This window comes from Colias croceus, chromosome 2 (assembly GCF_905220415.1).
Source record: "Colias croceus chromosome 2, ilColCroc2.1".
Lineage (NCBI taxonomy): Eukaryota > Metazoa > Arthropoda > Insecta > Lepidoptera > Pieridae > Colias > Colias croceus.
This window is the reverse complement of record NC_059538.1, coordinates 12971193-12985367: the sequence shown is the minus strand read 5'-3', so window position 1 is coordinate 12985367 and position 14175 is coordinate 12971193. Positions and strand designations below refer to the sequence as shown.

Sequence of the window (14175 nt, the reverse complement as noted above, 5' to 3'; positions counted from 1 at the left end):
ATTCGTGTAAATCTGAATTTCATATTAAATTTTATAGTATTCAAATGCTTAATAAATATAAATTTATAAAGAATTATAAGGCGCGTGTTCCAAGTACATACCTATCTCAGATGTGAAACTTCAATGTCATACACCAACGCGGGTACTATCCGTCCTCACTGCACTGGGATCGGGAATTGCTATTTATGAAAGAGAGAATCCCGCCTCGAAATCGATTTTAAAAAATTATAAACAAAAGCTCTGAATTAAACAAAAAAGTTTTATCGGTGAATGGTAGTTATGGTAGTTTGTCAAACGTGCCTTCCTACTAAAGTGGACAAATATTAAAAACTGGCAACACCTTCTTTCTTTCACTTCAAAAACAAGTGTCCGGTTAGTGTTAAAATATTTGTGAATTTTGAAATAAAATAGATATTGTATCGAAAAATATAGCTTTATTTGTATAGAGCAATCCTATTTCAGTTTCTGTGATCCTATTATTACATACGATTGATATAAGATAAAAAGATAAATTAAGATTAAAAGTTGGGATGTCAACATAACCTATCGCAACTGACAGTGTACTTATTTAGGTGTTCATATTTTTAAGGAATGGCTGACGCGCCGTCCACAGCACCAAAGGCCAAAGCGCCTAAAACCAAGGCCCCAAAAGAGAAGGCCCCAAAAGATGCCGCGCCGGCGCCTCCAGTAGAATCCCAGAAGCCTGTACGCAAGGCCTCCAAACCTCGTCACGGCAGACTGTATGCTAAGGCTGTGTTCACTGGATACAAACGTGGTCTCAGAAACCAACACGAGAATACCGCACTCCTAAAGGTATGTTTATGAGTCCTTCAAAGATCTTATAAAATTAAACAAAAACATTACGGGTTATGAGCTTTTTATTATGGACTATAAAGTAAAATTTCTGTGGAGTATAGGTTAGAATAGATCTTTTACAGTAGGTAGTATATTTCACGCTTATGAAGTTACAGGATTATTATGTATAATTATAACCTCAAATTGATATAAATCATGAGATATTTAGCAATTGTTGGTATTTCTTTAGAAATTTGCGGCACGAATTAAGGGGGGGTAGGGGAGGGAAAGGGAGGGGGGAGGTAAGGGGAGACCCCCTGTGAAGTGGGGGGGTGCGGAAACCCCCCCTTCTATTTTTTTTTTGAATTTATATTTATACTAGCTTACCGCCCGCGGCTTCGCCCGCTTTGTCTAAAACCTAATAAATTATATACTAAAACCTTCCTCTTGAATCACTCTATCTATTAAAAAAAACCGCATCATAATCCGTTGCATAGTTTTAAAGATTTAAGCATACAAAGGGACATAGGCAAATAAGGACAGAAAAAGTGACTTTGTTTTGTACTATGTAGTGAAATGTAGTTAGAAATATACTGAAGATTATGGGCTTTCTTGACTGCTCCGGCGCTGCAGAACGTGGCGCTTGCCCCCGTGTACCTCGTTGCAGGCAGGAGTCTTCACTCGCCTTCGTAGCTTCGGCTTTTTGGTCGCCTTTGGCGACCAGCCTCAGCCACTCCGGCTCGCTTGACTCTGCCTGCTCCTCAGCACACGCGGGCGCCACGCTCCTCCGCGCCTCCGACTTTTTTAATACACTCTAGTGTATGACAGACAAGTACCACGTGGAGTCGGGGTGGACAGATTCAGTTCTGTTACTAACAATTTGTGTGCAATGTACATACAATAAAAAAAACATTTTTTAATAATTATACATGTTTGATACAATTTACAAGGGCAATGAATGGATCAATTTTATTTTTTTCCAATCAGCGTCTCCACATATTATATTCTTTAATAATATCATCGAAGTTTGGGTGGTTATAGTTTAAAAAATCTCTATACAACACCCCACTGGGACTCAATTCTTTGAGTATGAGTCCCATCAGGGGCAACAAATGCAAATGGGTTGTCTGGGTCTGAGTGATTAACTTTTTTAAAAACATACCCATGTTGCCCCAATCATATACTACTCGCCAATAATCCATATGAATTGTTGTCCCTCAGCAACATGCTTTTGAATGAACTATGAAGGAACTATGGTTTTTAATGTACATTTTGACATTTGTTATCTCTTTCAAACACAATTCTTGTAGGTAGCTTTGTCAATGCAACTCAAACAATTTTGAACATATAACCTCAAAAATTAAAATTAAGATTTCTCTGTAATTACAAGTTTCCGCACGAAAAGCCGCTAATGCATGTGTCGGGGCATTATTATCGATCGAAAAAAATTAAAATCACGCCAAAATTCGTGCCGCAAGTTTCTAAAGCCAACCCCAATTGTTCTCTAAACCACAATTGATTCAGTCTCCCATAGCATTGGTTTAGTTATTGTTTAGTGTTTGTCTAATAATAATTAATTAAAAAATAAACTTTGTGCTTATACTCAATCTCCACACGCTTTTGGGGTCATTATTGGATTATTAGCTATTATTAGATTTTAATAATAAAGTAAACTCACTTTATGAGTATCACTGTATGTTTTTATTTATTTAATAAACAAAAAAGACATAAAAATAACAGCAGTCTATGATTAAACTTCATTTTTATTTTTAGTCTAAAATAACAATGCAAAGTACTACTTATGATAACCATTACTTGGTACAATAACAAATCTGTACTAATATTATAAAGCTGAAGAGTTTGCTTGTTTGTTTGTTTGTACGCGCTAATCTCAGGAACTACTGGTCCAATTTGAAAAATTCTTTCGGTGTTAGATAGCCCGTTCATTGAGGAGGGCTATATGCTATATATCATCACTCTAAGAACAACAGAAGCGGAGCCACGCCAGCTAGTGGTTCATATAAATCTCGGAATGTTGAATTAAAACACATTAAAATATTTAATTATTTCTGTATTATCACTTTCAAAACAAATCATGTTGCTTAAGTTTATACAATTATAGTGGGTGAGAGATTACATGATTACATGTCTGAAATAAGAAGTATATCAATATTCCTGTACATAAATCCTTGAAAGTTTATTTATTAATTTTGTATTGTTGTTTCATGTATGCTTTTATGAATTGATGATTTGTTGAAATTATAATTTAATTTATTTTATTGTTTTATTATATCAACATATTTTTCCAGTTACAAATATAATACGAAATGGAGTATTTAAACAAAAATGTTTATTTATTTATTTATTTATAGCCTTTATTGCCAATATTTCAGGTTACATTTTTACTTAAAACTAAAATTAAATTGCATTGTGGGTGTTGGCGTGTCCTTGTGACACAAAGGCCTCTTCCAACTTCTTCCACTCGCCACGTTCTTTCGCCTTCCGTAACCATAGCGGCCCCGCCACTCTCCTTATTTCATCTGACCACCTTTTTCGTTGTCTTCCTCTTTTTCTATTAGCATCTACTCTGGGAGTCCATTCAGTAATTACCCTTGTCCATCGGTTTCCCTTTTCTCTGAGCATATGCCCTACCCACCTCCATTTAAGAACCTTTGTCTTTTTCACAACATCTTCTATTTTCGTTATATTTCTTATGTCTACAGCTCTTTTTCTATGTTTTTTTGTATAACCCATTATGCTCCTCTCCATTGCTCTTTGGCATGTTACCAATTTTGTGTCATGTTTTTTTGTTTTAGCCCAAGTTTGGCAACCATAGGTTAATATTGGCAAAATGCAGGTATTGAATAGTCTTCTTTTAATTGTGATATTATATTGTGTATTTTTAAATATTTCTTTCAGCGACCAGTATCTCTTCCAAGAATGAGCAACCCGTCTCTCAATTTCATGTTCCATTTGGTCGGTGAAAGCTATTATTTGGCCTAAATAAATATAAGAATTGACATATTCGATTAACTTATCTTCTATTTTAATTGGGATTCGCACTCTATTTGCTATAATTTTGGTTTTTCCATAGTTAATTGATAGTCCCACTTTTTTGCTTTCTTTTGCCAGTTGAAGAAGCATGGTTTGAAGGTTTCCAGGGTTATCTGTTATCAGTATTATATCATCAGCAAATCTGAGATGATTCAAATTTGTTCCATTAATGTTTATGCCGAAGTTATCCCAGTCTAATTTTCTAAAGATTCCCTCTAATACTGAGGAAAAAAGTTTTGGTGAGAGTGGGTCTCCCTGTCTCACGCCTCGATTTATAGGGAATACTTCACCTTCGGTTTCCAATTTTACTCTGCCTGTGCTATTTTTGTATATATTCTTTATGATCCTTATGTATTTATTGTTTATTCCTTGATTCTTCAAAGCTTCCCATATAGATCGGTGTTCCAGTGAATCAAATGCCTTGTTGTAGTCTACAAATGCCATGTAAAGTCGATAGTTGTATTCATGGCTTTTCTCGATCAACTGTTTCACCACATGAATATGATCCGCTGTAGAGTATCCTGCTCTAAACCCTGCCTGTTCCCTCGGTTGTTCTTCGTCGAGCTTTTTAGTGATACGGTTAAGCAGTATTTTTGAGAAAACTTTATATACGTTCGACATCAGGCTAATTGGGCGATAGTTACCTATTTCAGATCTGTCTCCTTTTTTGTGAATGAGAGTAATGGTAGTTGTTGTCCACTGTATGGGGATGAATTCAGTGTTCAGCATGGTATTGAAGAGCTTAGTTAGTCTTTTTGACGTTTCCGGTAATGTAGCTTTCATCATTTCATTAGTGATGTTGTCTAATCCTGGTGCTTTATCATTTTTCTGGGATTTTACTGCTTGTTGGACTTCGCTTTCGAGAATTTCTGGGATATCTTCTGTACAGTCTTCGAGGCTTGAGTTGCTATCTAATTGAATGTCTTTGGTAGAGTATAGAGTGCGATAAAAGTCTGTAGCAATCTTGAGGATTGGTTGTCTTCTTGTAACTTGTTTGTTTAATTTGTTTTTCATTTTTGGAATCCAAACCTTTTCCTCTTTCAGTTCTCGTAATGCCTTGTTTATGCCTCCTGTTTTCGATATGTGGTGTTTTATACGTTCAAATCTTCTGTCAGCTTTATCTTGTTTAATTTTACGGTTAATTTCTTTGCTCAAGTTATTTATTTCTTTTAATGTGGCTTTGTCTCTTCTATTTCTAAGTAGTAGTTTCCTTTTCTGAATAAGATCAATGGTCTGTGAGGTAAGTGGGTTTTTCTTAATTCTTTCCTTATTTTTTATTTTATTTATTTTATAAATCTCATTTATTTCCGAGTTGTAAAGTTCCTGCATCGTATCTATTTCTTTGAATGGTGTATTCCTTGGAAGTGCGAACATTGTTGTTGGGTTATTTTTCAGGTATTTTCGTCGTTTCCTAGGTTGTTTGTTGAATAAACTTGCTCTGACCATACGGTGGTTGCTGTTAAAGTTAAAGTTATTTATAACGTTTACGTTTTTGAATGATTTAGGTTGATTGGTTATTATAAAATCTATTTCATTTCGATAGGTTCCGTCTGGTGATATCCAGGTCCATTTTTTGGTTGGCTTCTTCATAAAAATACTATTCATAATAGTTAGGTTGTTTTCGAGAGCTAAGGTTACAAGTCTTTTACCGTTCTCACTTCTCTTGCCTGTGCTATACTTTCCAACTACATGCTCTTCGCCTTCATTCTGTTTTCCTATTTTGCCATTAAAATCTCCCATTACAATAGTATTTTTATGAGCCCTCTGTAGTGTATCTGAAAGTTGACTATAGAATTCATCTTTAGCTGTTTCTTCTGCTGCTTCTGTTGGTGCGTATATCTGTATTATAGTCCAGCTATTTTTGTATCCCTCAATGTGTATATTAAGTACGGCGATTCTTTCGGATATGCCTTTGAACTCTAGGATTTGTTTTTTAAGATGCTTTCTTACCATGAACCCCACTCCATGTAACCCCTTTGTTTCACCTATATAGTACAGAATATATTTATCGTGTTCTTCTATTTGGTTTCCTAATCGTCTTACTTCGCTCAGTCCTAAAATGTCCCATTTAATATCTTCTAAAGCTAGTTCAAGTTCCGTAAGTTTTTCTGGTGTCCTTAATGAAAGTGTATTAAAAGTGGCTATATAAATATTTTTTGGTTTTTCTTTATTTTTAGTGTTCTTAGTGTTCTTCGTTGGAAGGTAGTGGTCGTCTTCCCCCACGGTGACCAACCGGCTTGGGGTGTGTTCTTCAGTAGTTGTTTTGCATAAAGTTGTGTGATATTGGGTTTGATTCCAGGTGCCGGTGGTCGTTACAAGTTTTTTGGGATTTCTGAGAGTGAAGCTGACCTAGGTCGTTCCATGAAGTTAAGGATAGTTGGTTTCATTATGTTTTCTTTCACAACTCCTTTAGATTTTGTAGCCGTTGTATATGCTGTGACTTTTGTGTTTAATTTCTTCTGAATCGATTTAGGAGAGCCCGAGGCTTCCCTTTTCCTCTTGTCTCTTGCTTGGTCCAATGGTTTCTTCACTATTAATTTATCATATTTTATAAAGGCTATGTTTCCCTTCTTTCTTTCTTCCTCCACCTGTGGTTGTAGTAACTTCCGTTTTTCCAAAGTTTCTTTCGAGAAATCTTCCTTTACATATATACCTTGCGGAAGTCTAGCTTTATTTTTCAAAATTAGATGTTTCTTCCATGTGGATGTTACTGTAACCACAATGGGGCGATTTTTATTATTAATTCTTTTCCCAATTCTATAAATGTTACTTATCTCCTGGCTGTCTAGATGCGTTCCTGAATCAATAATAGTTTCTTTAATGTAGTCCACGAGTTCTGCTTCCGATTTGCCAAATTCGTCAATTCCAAAAAATACTAAGTTACATTTCCTTTTATCCTTTTCGATTGCATTTAATTTTAACTCCAACTTTGATATTTTAGATTTAAGTTCAATATTTTCTTCGGTTATGGTTTTGATTCTCTCATCTATAGCAAACATAACGTTTTGCGTTACTGATTCAGTTATAAGCGTGACTTGTTGATTTAATTTCGCGTCTAATCTTGACCAGAGCAACTCCATACTTTTTTCCATTTTTTTGTTTTTTTGTTGTGGTAAATATCCAGTACTGAGTGGAAATTGTAATCTGTTACTGGCAACACTGAGTTGTATGTTTGCTGTCACTTTGGTTGACACCTGACAATTGACACTTGACAGGTTTAACGGTTATCCGTTAGGTTGGTAGCACTTTATGATGGTGATAATTAGTTTTTAGGTTATGATATTTGATCGTAAAGTTGAGATTTATTGATGAAACAGATGTAAATTTTGCACTGTTCACTTTCTGCAATTATAGTTTGATCACTAATTTGGACGAACTTGTGGTGTAGCAAGTTTTTCTTTCGCAGTGTACAATATTATTAATTAATATTAACGGAGCAAATTTCGCGTACGTGTTTACAATACGATCACCGGAACCGCAACCAAAAATGTATAATAACATAACTACACTAAATGATGCTTAGACATTTGAAACCTGAACCCCAATGTGGACAAAATCTTACTGATTACCTTCCCATTACATAAAATAATCCCAAAGACATTACAAAACTACATTCAACCATAACAATTTTCAGATTGAAGGTGCCCGATCGCGCGACGATGCGATCTTCTACGCAGGCAAGAAGTGCGTGTATGTATACAAGGCGAAGAAGCGCACCCCCATTCGCGGAGGTCCCCGTGGCATCAAGACGAAGCTGCGTGCGATCTGGGGCAAGGTGACGCGCCCGCACGGTAACTCTGGCAGTGTGCGAGCCCGCTTCAAGTCCAACCTGCCCGCGCAAGCTATGGGACATAGGATACGTGTGGTGAGTTTTATTTATTGTGAAATTTGAAACAAGTTAGTGTAGAGGTCTGTGCGAGTTGATTAGTAGGTTCACATTTTAGCTCTGTCTTGTGTATAAGTAATAACTATAAAAAATACAGTGTCATGTTATGAATTTCATATTCTGTTTATGAATCTTTAAAATTGGTAATCTAAATCAATCAATGGTTTATCAAGTTCATTTGAATAAATGATAACAAATATTGATAATTCAGTCAATTTAAGTGAATTTTGGTCAAAATCTGTAACGTTTTTTTTTTTAAGAAAATAAAAATATATTTGATTTGATTTCATTATGTATACAGATGTATTTAAAAGTTCTTACAACATATCTTAATATATATAAATCTCGTGTCACAATGTTTGTCCTCAATGGACTCCTAAACCACTTAACCGATTATAATAAAATTCGCACACCATGTGCAGTTCTATCCAACTTGAGAGATAGGATAGTTTAAATCTCAAATCGTTTTAGAGAAAGCGGGCGAAGCCGCGGGCGGTAAGCTAGTTATCTAAAAAAATCCAACAAGTAAATGTAAGATCTGCTCAATTAAAGACAATAATAAACTACTGAAGAGAATACTAGATTGATATATAATTCATATTAATATTGTACAGTGAATATTCTTAATTGGAAGTAGTACATTATATTCAATAATATTCTTATAAATATTTGCCCCCATTAATTATTATTGTGTTACTATTGAAAAGTGGCTTATCCAAATGAATTTCCTTGGTTAATATCAAACAAGCAAGCATTCCCTATAGATTGATTTGTGGAAATAGACACTTAGATATTTAACTTTCATTTGAACCAATGCCAAAATCTAGCCACTATTTCAGTAATAAATCCATATTTACAGTATATATTCAGTGTTAGAATTATCTTTACTAGTCCAATAGTTAGCTTAATGAAATATTTCATATGAATAAGGATTTTCTCTAAATAACATAGTACTTACTATTCTATACTATTCTTCTAAATGATGCTTAGACATTTGAAACCTGAATTGAATGTGGACAAAATCCAACTGATATTATTGCAATATTTTAAAAGTTTCTTCTGATATATTAAATGTACTAACTGTATGTTTTCTTTGTTTCAGATGATGTATCCATCAAGGATTTAAACACCTTAATGTAAGAATAAAATATAAAATCCAAAATATTTCGTTTTATTCAATGAAATCGTAATTTTGAGCATGAAATAGTTGATAATTATGAGTAGCATTTAGTTGATAGATAGAAGTAGGGATTACAAAAATACAACTCTCTTGTTAATTAGATGAAACAGTATTATGAAGGCTGATTATGTATAGGTAATAAATTGATAAAAATAAACACTGCCACCAAAAGTCTGCTGCAATTAATATTAATTAATTAATTAATTAGCAACTAATCTATTTATATTTTTTAACCGACTTCAAAAAAAGGAGGAGCTTATCAATTTTTTTATGTATGTACACCGATTACTCCGAGGTTTCTGAACCGATTTACATACGTGATTCTTTTTTTGTTCGATGCGGGATGGTGTCGAATTGGTCCCATAAAAATTTTATTCGGATAGGCCCAGTAGTTTTTATTTTATGAGCATTTTTGTCTGTATTTGTAAATGTTGCAAGTGCAAGTTTGAAGTCGGTTGTTTTTAACGCAGTTATCACTTGTTCTTATTACTTTCTCGTGTTAATTACATAATAAATAGTTAGACTATGACCGTCAATATTTTATATTATATACCTGTACTGTGTAGTAGGCACCCATCTCTATGATTGTTATACTTACCTGCAGCCAATTTGTTGTAAATTTGAATGTGTTTTAGTTAAAAAGAAAAATAATAAATTATTTTGCCAAAAAAAGAGTGTGTGTAAGTACTTATGTACACGGGTTAGAAGTTATACTTCTTTGGCGTATAGAAAAAAATACTAGAATTTACAACTATGCTTGAACATGGCTTGAACATAGAACTTATCAATTTTTATACCACCTAGAACTAACTTCATGCTGTTAAATTTAGGTGTCGGTGTGCGCGCGCATCGTAAAAATTCACTCATTATTTTTCTCAATCGCGCCAAAAGATCATACTAGATTCCATCTTCTTTAATTTTGTCTTCAGCCTTATTCTATAAATTTAATAATTATCTATGTAGGTATACCAGGTAATTATTCTAATTTGTGAACTGGTTTTGGTATTTCCCCTACAACAAAATAGACAATGATGATTCCCAGTGATTGAGCAAAATTGTTGTTATTTCATTTATTATGCCATTAGGCGCAATCGTAACACGCAGTCATTTGTTTGATAACTATCAGCCAAGCTATGTAATTTATGATTCGGAGTAACATAATTTAAAGGTGGGTATTTACTATTTTCCTAAAGTATTTAAAATTTAAAGATTTTTAACGGATTTTAAACGCGATTTATTCATATTATTTTCCCGACGTTTCGCACACTTGGAAGCGAGCTCGAGCGTGGTCACGGGAAGATTAAAGTATTTACTCAAAAATAGTAACTAAACTAGTAAGTTATTATTAATTATTTATTTAGATTTATATCAGAAATGCACAACTCGATAACTTTAGTGTATGACAGGAGTAGAATTATTGCCAGTAGCTATAAGGGCGGCCGTACACGGACCGCTTCAAGCAGTTGAGACCGATGGCTTGAAGCTGTGACCGCGCGGTGAATTATGGACATTCATTCACTGTCGTACACGGACTGCTCGAGCCGTCGCGACCGCTTCAAGCCGTCAACTGCGCGGTTTGTAACAACAGCTCGAGCAGTCAACGACCGACCGCTCGAGCAGTGCGTGTACGGCCGCTCTAAAAGCACAGTATTACAATATTATTTAGGAAATATGGTAATACTGTGCTAAAAGTTTAGATGACTGTTGTTTTGTTATAAGCAGGAAGTATGGATCCATACCGCATAGATTTTTAAATTTTAAATTACGAACGTGAATGCCCATAGTACCTGTTCTTATCGGTAAGAAGGAATTGCGTGGTTTGTTTAGAGGTCTAACAGTGTTTGTGTTGCCCCACGTTTCGATATCATCAGTCATGTCCAGTCTTATCGCGGTTTAGATTGAGTGCCGGCGCCGTCTTTGAGAATTCATTTTAAGAATATTTTCCTACAGCTTGTGTCACTATTCAGTAGTTAATAAATAATAATGCAACATTCATTTGAAACTACCTACTTTAAAGATACTATGTTCATAACATAACAAGGAAAGAGTCTTATCATAAACTGGAAATAAAATGGGCAAATCCTAAATCAGGAAACTGAAATATAATTCAGTTTCGAGATTTCGTTGTTCTTTACAAATCTTTTTTTCGGTTTTTAAGCAGTCTCTGATCAAGGCGAAACATAATATTAGGTATGCTGGAATATACTATAGAGGAAACATACGCAGGCATGGGTATGCGTTTAACAGAAAATATATTAATTCTCTGTTATTATTAAATAATAATGTTTACAGCCTTGAATGATTAGTGACCCAATTTAATTGTACCTCGTTCAGAGAAATATGTTTCCGATTGCATGCTGACTGACCGTGACCACATCGAATGGTATTTATGAAAATATTTAAGTATTTATTGCCCATGCCTTACATCCAGGGTAAAAGGAAAGTGGGTCGCCAACCGTGACACGGTTGTAGTATCGATCACTGGCTTTGTTACCCCGCTGAGGTATTAAACAACATAATAGACTGCTGTGATTATTGTTCCAGATGTAAACGATAGCCGTCGTTCTGTTTGTTCAATGGAATCTGGCATTGATTTTTTATACCATTTATATGAAACATCGAGATTTAAATTGACCGTTACTCATTATATCTTAAGGTCTCGACAACCTTCTGTTCTGCAGTCTATGCGGGAAAACGTAAAAACAGACAGTTAACATGCATAAATTTCTAATAATACTGCAAAATGAATTTACATACAAGATAATCTAAACAGTTGCATTATCTGCATTAGTGCAATTGGCATCTGCATGTTTGTCAGTAGGTAAGGTTGTTGTAAGGTCAATCATATGCGTGCATTAAAATCATATCAACACACGCAACTGCCAATATTGAATGATTTACTTACTGCGCATTTTGTAATGTTTTTAACAATAATTGCATAAATAATGATGTTTAATCGCTTTATTAACCGAATTAATTTCAGATATAGGTATGTAGGTGGGTAGGTTTATTTCATGAATAATATAAATATATGATAAACATTTAAAATTAACAAAGTAATGTTGGATTTCTTTGTTACTATGCTATACCGGGTAAAATAATGATATTTGAAATTAACAATGTTCAATAATAACACAGATAATATAATAGGTACTATGATAATTATTGGTCCATGATATTACTTAGAAACAACAGGGAATTAAATATGGTTTCGAAGCGTTATCGAGTTTGTTGTTTTGGCATTCCATTTTGAATTTTATTTTGAAGGTTTTCATATCCCTTATTGTGGTATCTCTATGGAAGGTAGATACGTAGATACTTACCATAGACTAACACTTAAACTGGTGGTAGTAGAGTCGAGTTATTAAAGTATGATACATCATACAGCACCTGTGTATTATCACTACACCCCAGTGAGCAGACACCCACTATTTGAGCAGAACGGCCCCATTAGTTGTGGAGTGACGTGCATCAGTGCATATTAACGCCACAGCCCACAACGCTCTGTTACGCAGCTTTCATATTCCATGTCTGTTTCTTCACGCTATTAGCTGTGCTCGAGTGAACTATGTTATTTTTGTAACCTGCTACGACTTATCCTGGCCTTTCACCTAAGGATAATAACCGATAATCTATGTTGTTATTAACTTACGATATTTTGGCCAATGTTATATAACTGATGCTTAAAATTAACCGATTCATAATACAATGTAATCGTAAGCACTCTCAACCTTTCATAAAATTAATCTGATAACTCTCGGTTATATAACAGCGACGGACGGCTATTATTTCGTTAAAAAAACCTTTGTGCGAATCGCAAAATACCGTCACGTGTTGGAAGCCACGTGAGGTTGGTGAGATGTAACATTTTACATTAAAATCACATTTTATGTCGTGCTGGCAACTATGGGTTATTGCTGCTATGATTTAGCACCTCTTTTGTCGTCGGGGAGACAAATTAGCACGTGTTAGGTACGTACGTTATTGGCGGAAAAGCTCGTTTAAAGAATACTTGAAGACCGCCGTCGTCACAAATAATTTTGTTGGTGGTTAATTTACCATATAAGAATGATTGATGATTCTGATGGTCGTTGTTTGCATGGACTGAAAGAAAGTATCAGTATACTTATATTATTTCGTTTACCTATTTTGTTAATGATTGAAGCGCGTTGCTTTCTCCAAAAGTCAATCAAGCGTTCTCTTTATGCGGATAGGTAAAGGCGAAAAAATATATCAATTACTACCTACATATCCAAAGCTGAAGAGCTCTGTTGAAATATGACTGGAATAGCCAAGGTATCTACAATGGAATTTAGATTGTTAACTAGGACTTCTATTGTCGTTTCTTTTACTTTACATAATAATTAATAGTTAAACAGTTTAGATTAGGAAGAGTCCATACTTTTGCTATTTAGTACCTCTCTTGTTTTGTAAGGTGTTTCTCAATGTTAGCCAGAAGGGCTTCTACATTTTAACGCGGACGCGGGGGTGAACTGAAGGTTCACCCTGGTAGCGACATGCACAAGGGCGTCCCCCCTTGACGGGGATCTCGAACCTCGGCTTGGGCTGTCGCTTGAGTGGAGGAGGCCAGAAGGGCCCTAATCGGACGGGGTACCTCTCTGCACTGGCATGGTCAGTGCATTTTAAATTGTACGAAGTTAACTAATATAAGTAGGTGTGCATCATCATAAACATGGTCCATTAATATTTAATACCACAGTATTACAATATTATTTCCTACAGTAAGGAAACGCCTTTGATGTCGCGCGATGCCGCCGCCAGCGTAGGTACTTACGCTGCCACACGAAAATACGCTAGGGTTGCAACAAATGGGAAATAAAACAATTTTGATTATTAATATTATGATGAAATCATTTATTCATATGTACATTCAAAATAATTGCGATTATTAAATGTAATTATTTGTTCTTAAATATATAATTACAGATATTGCACTGCTAAATATTATTTACGTGGACACTTTATTTTTGGATATTCTTAATTGTATATTATACCATTTAACTAAGTAATGCATTCGCATTGGGATGTACAATCTGATTAGAAAATAATGAGGACAACATATACATAGCTTTGATTTTAATTCAACAGATACAATTAATACAATCTTTCTGAAATATTGTTTCCTTCTGGGATTTCAATGTAGATTTACATCCGTAAACGGAACAGTTTTTGCGCGCCATAATAGAATATGTAAGTACCTATGTATAATAAAATTATTACACAAAAAATACGACTGCGT

The 14175-nt window shown here is 34.7% G+C and overlaps 1 protein-coding gene across 1 annotated transcript; it reads left to right on the top strand.

Annotated features, from left to right (window-relative positions):
* The first annotated feature begins 296 nt into the window (after positions 1 to 296).
* On the top strand, positions 297 to 8897 carry LOC123699771 (60S ribosomal protein L35a). Its single transcript, XM_045646794.1, has 4 exons — positions 297 to 372; positions 590 to 813; positions 7484 to 7714; positions 8838 to 8897. Exons 2-4 carry the CDS (start codon positions 592 to 594, stop codon positions 8859 to 8861), a joined length of 477 nt encoding a protein of 158 aa, XP_045502750.1. The 5' UTR covers positions 297 to 372; positions 590 to 591; the 3' UTR covers positions 8862 to 8897.
* Positions 8898 to 14175: the final 5278 nt, after the last annotated feature.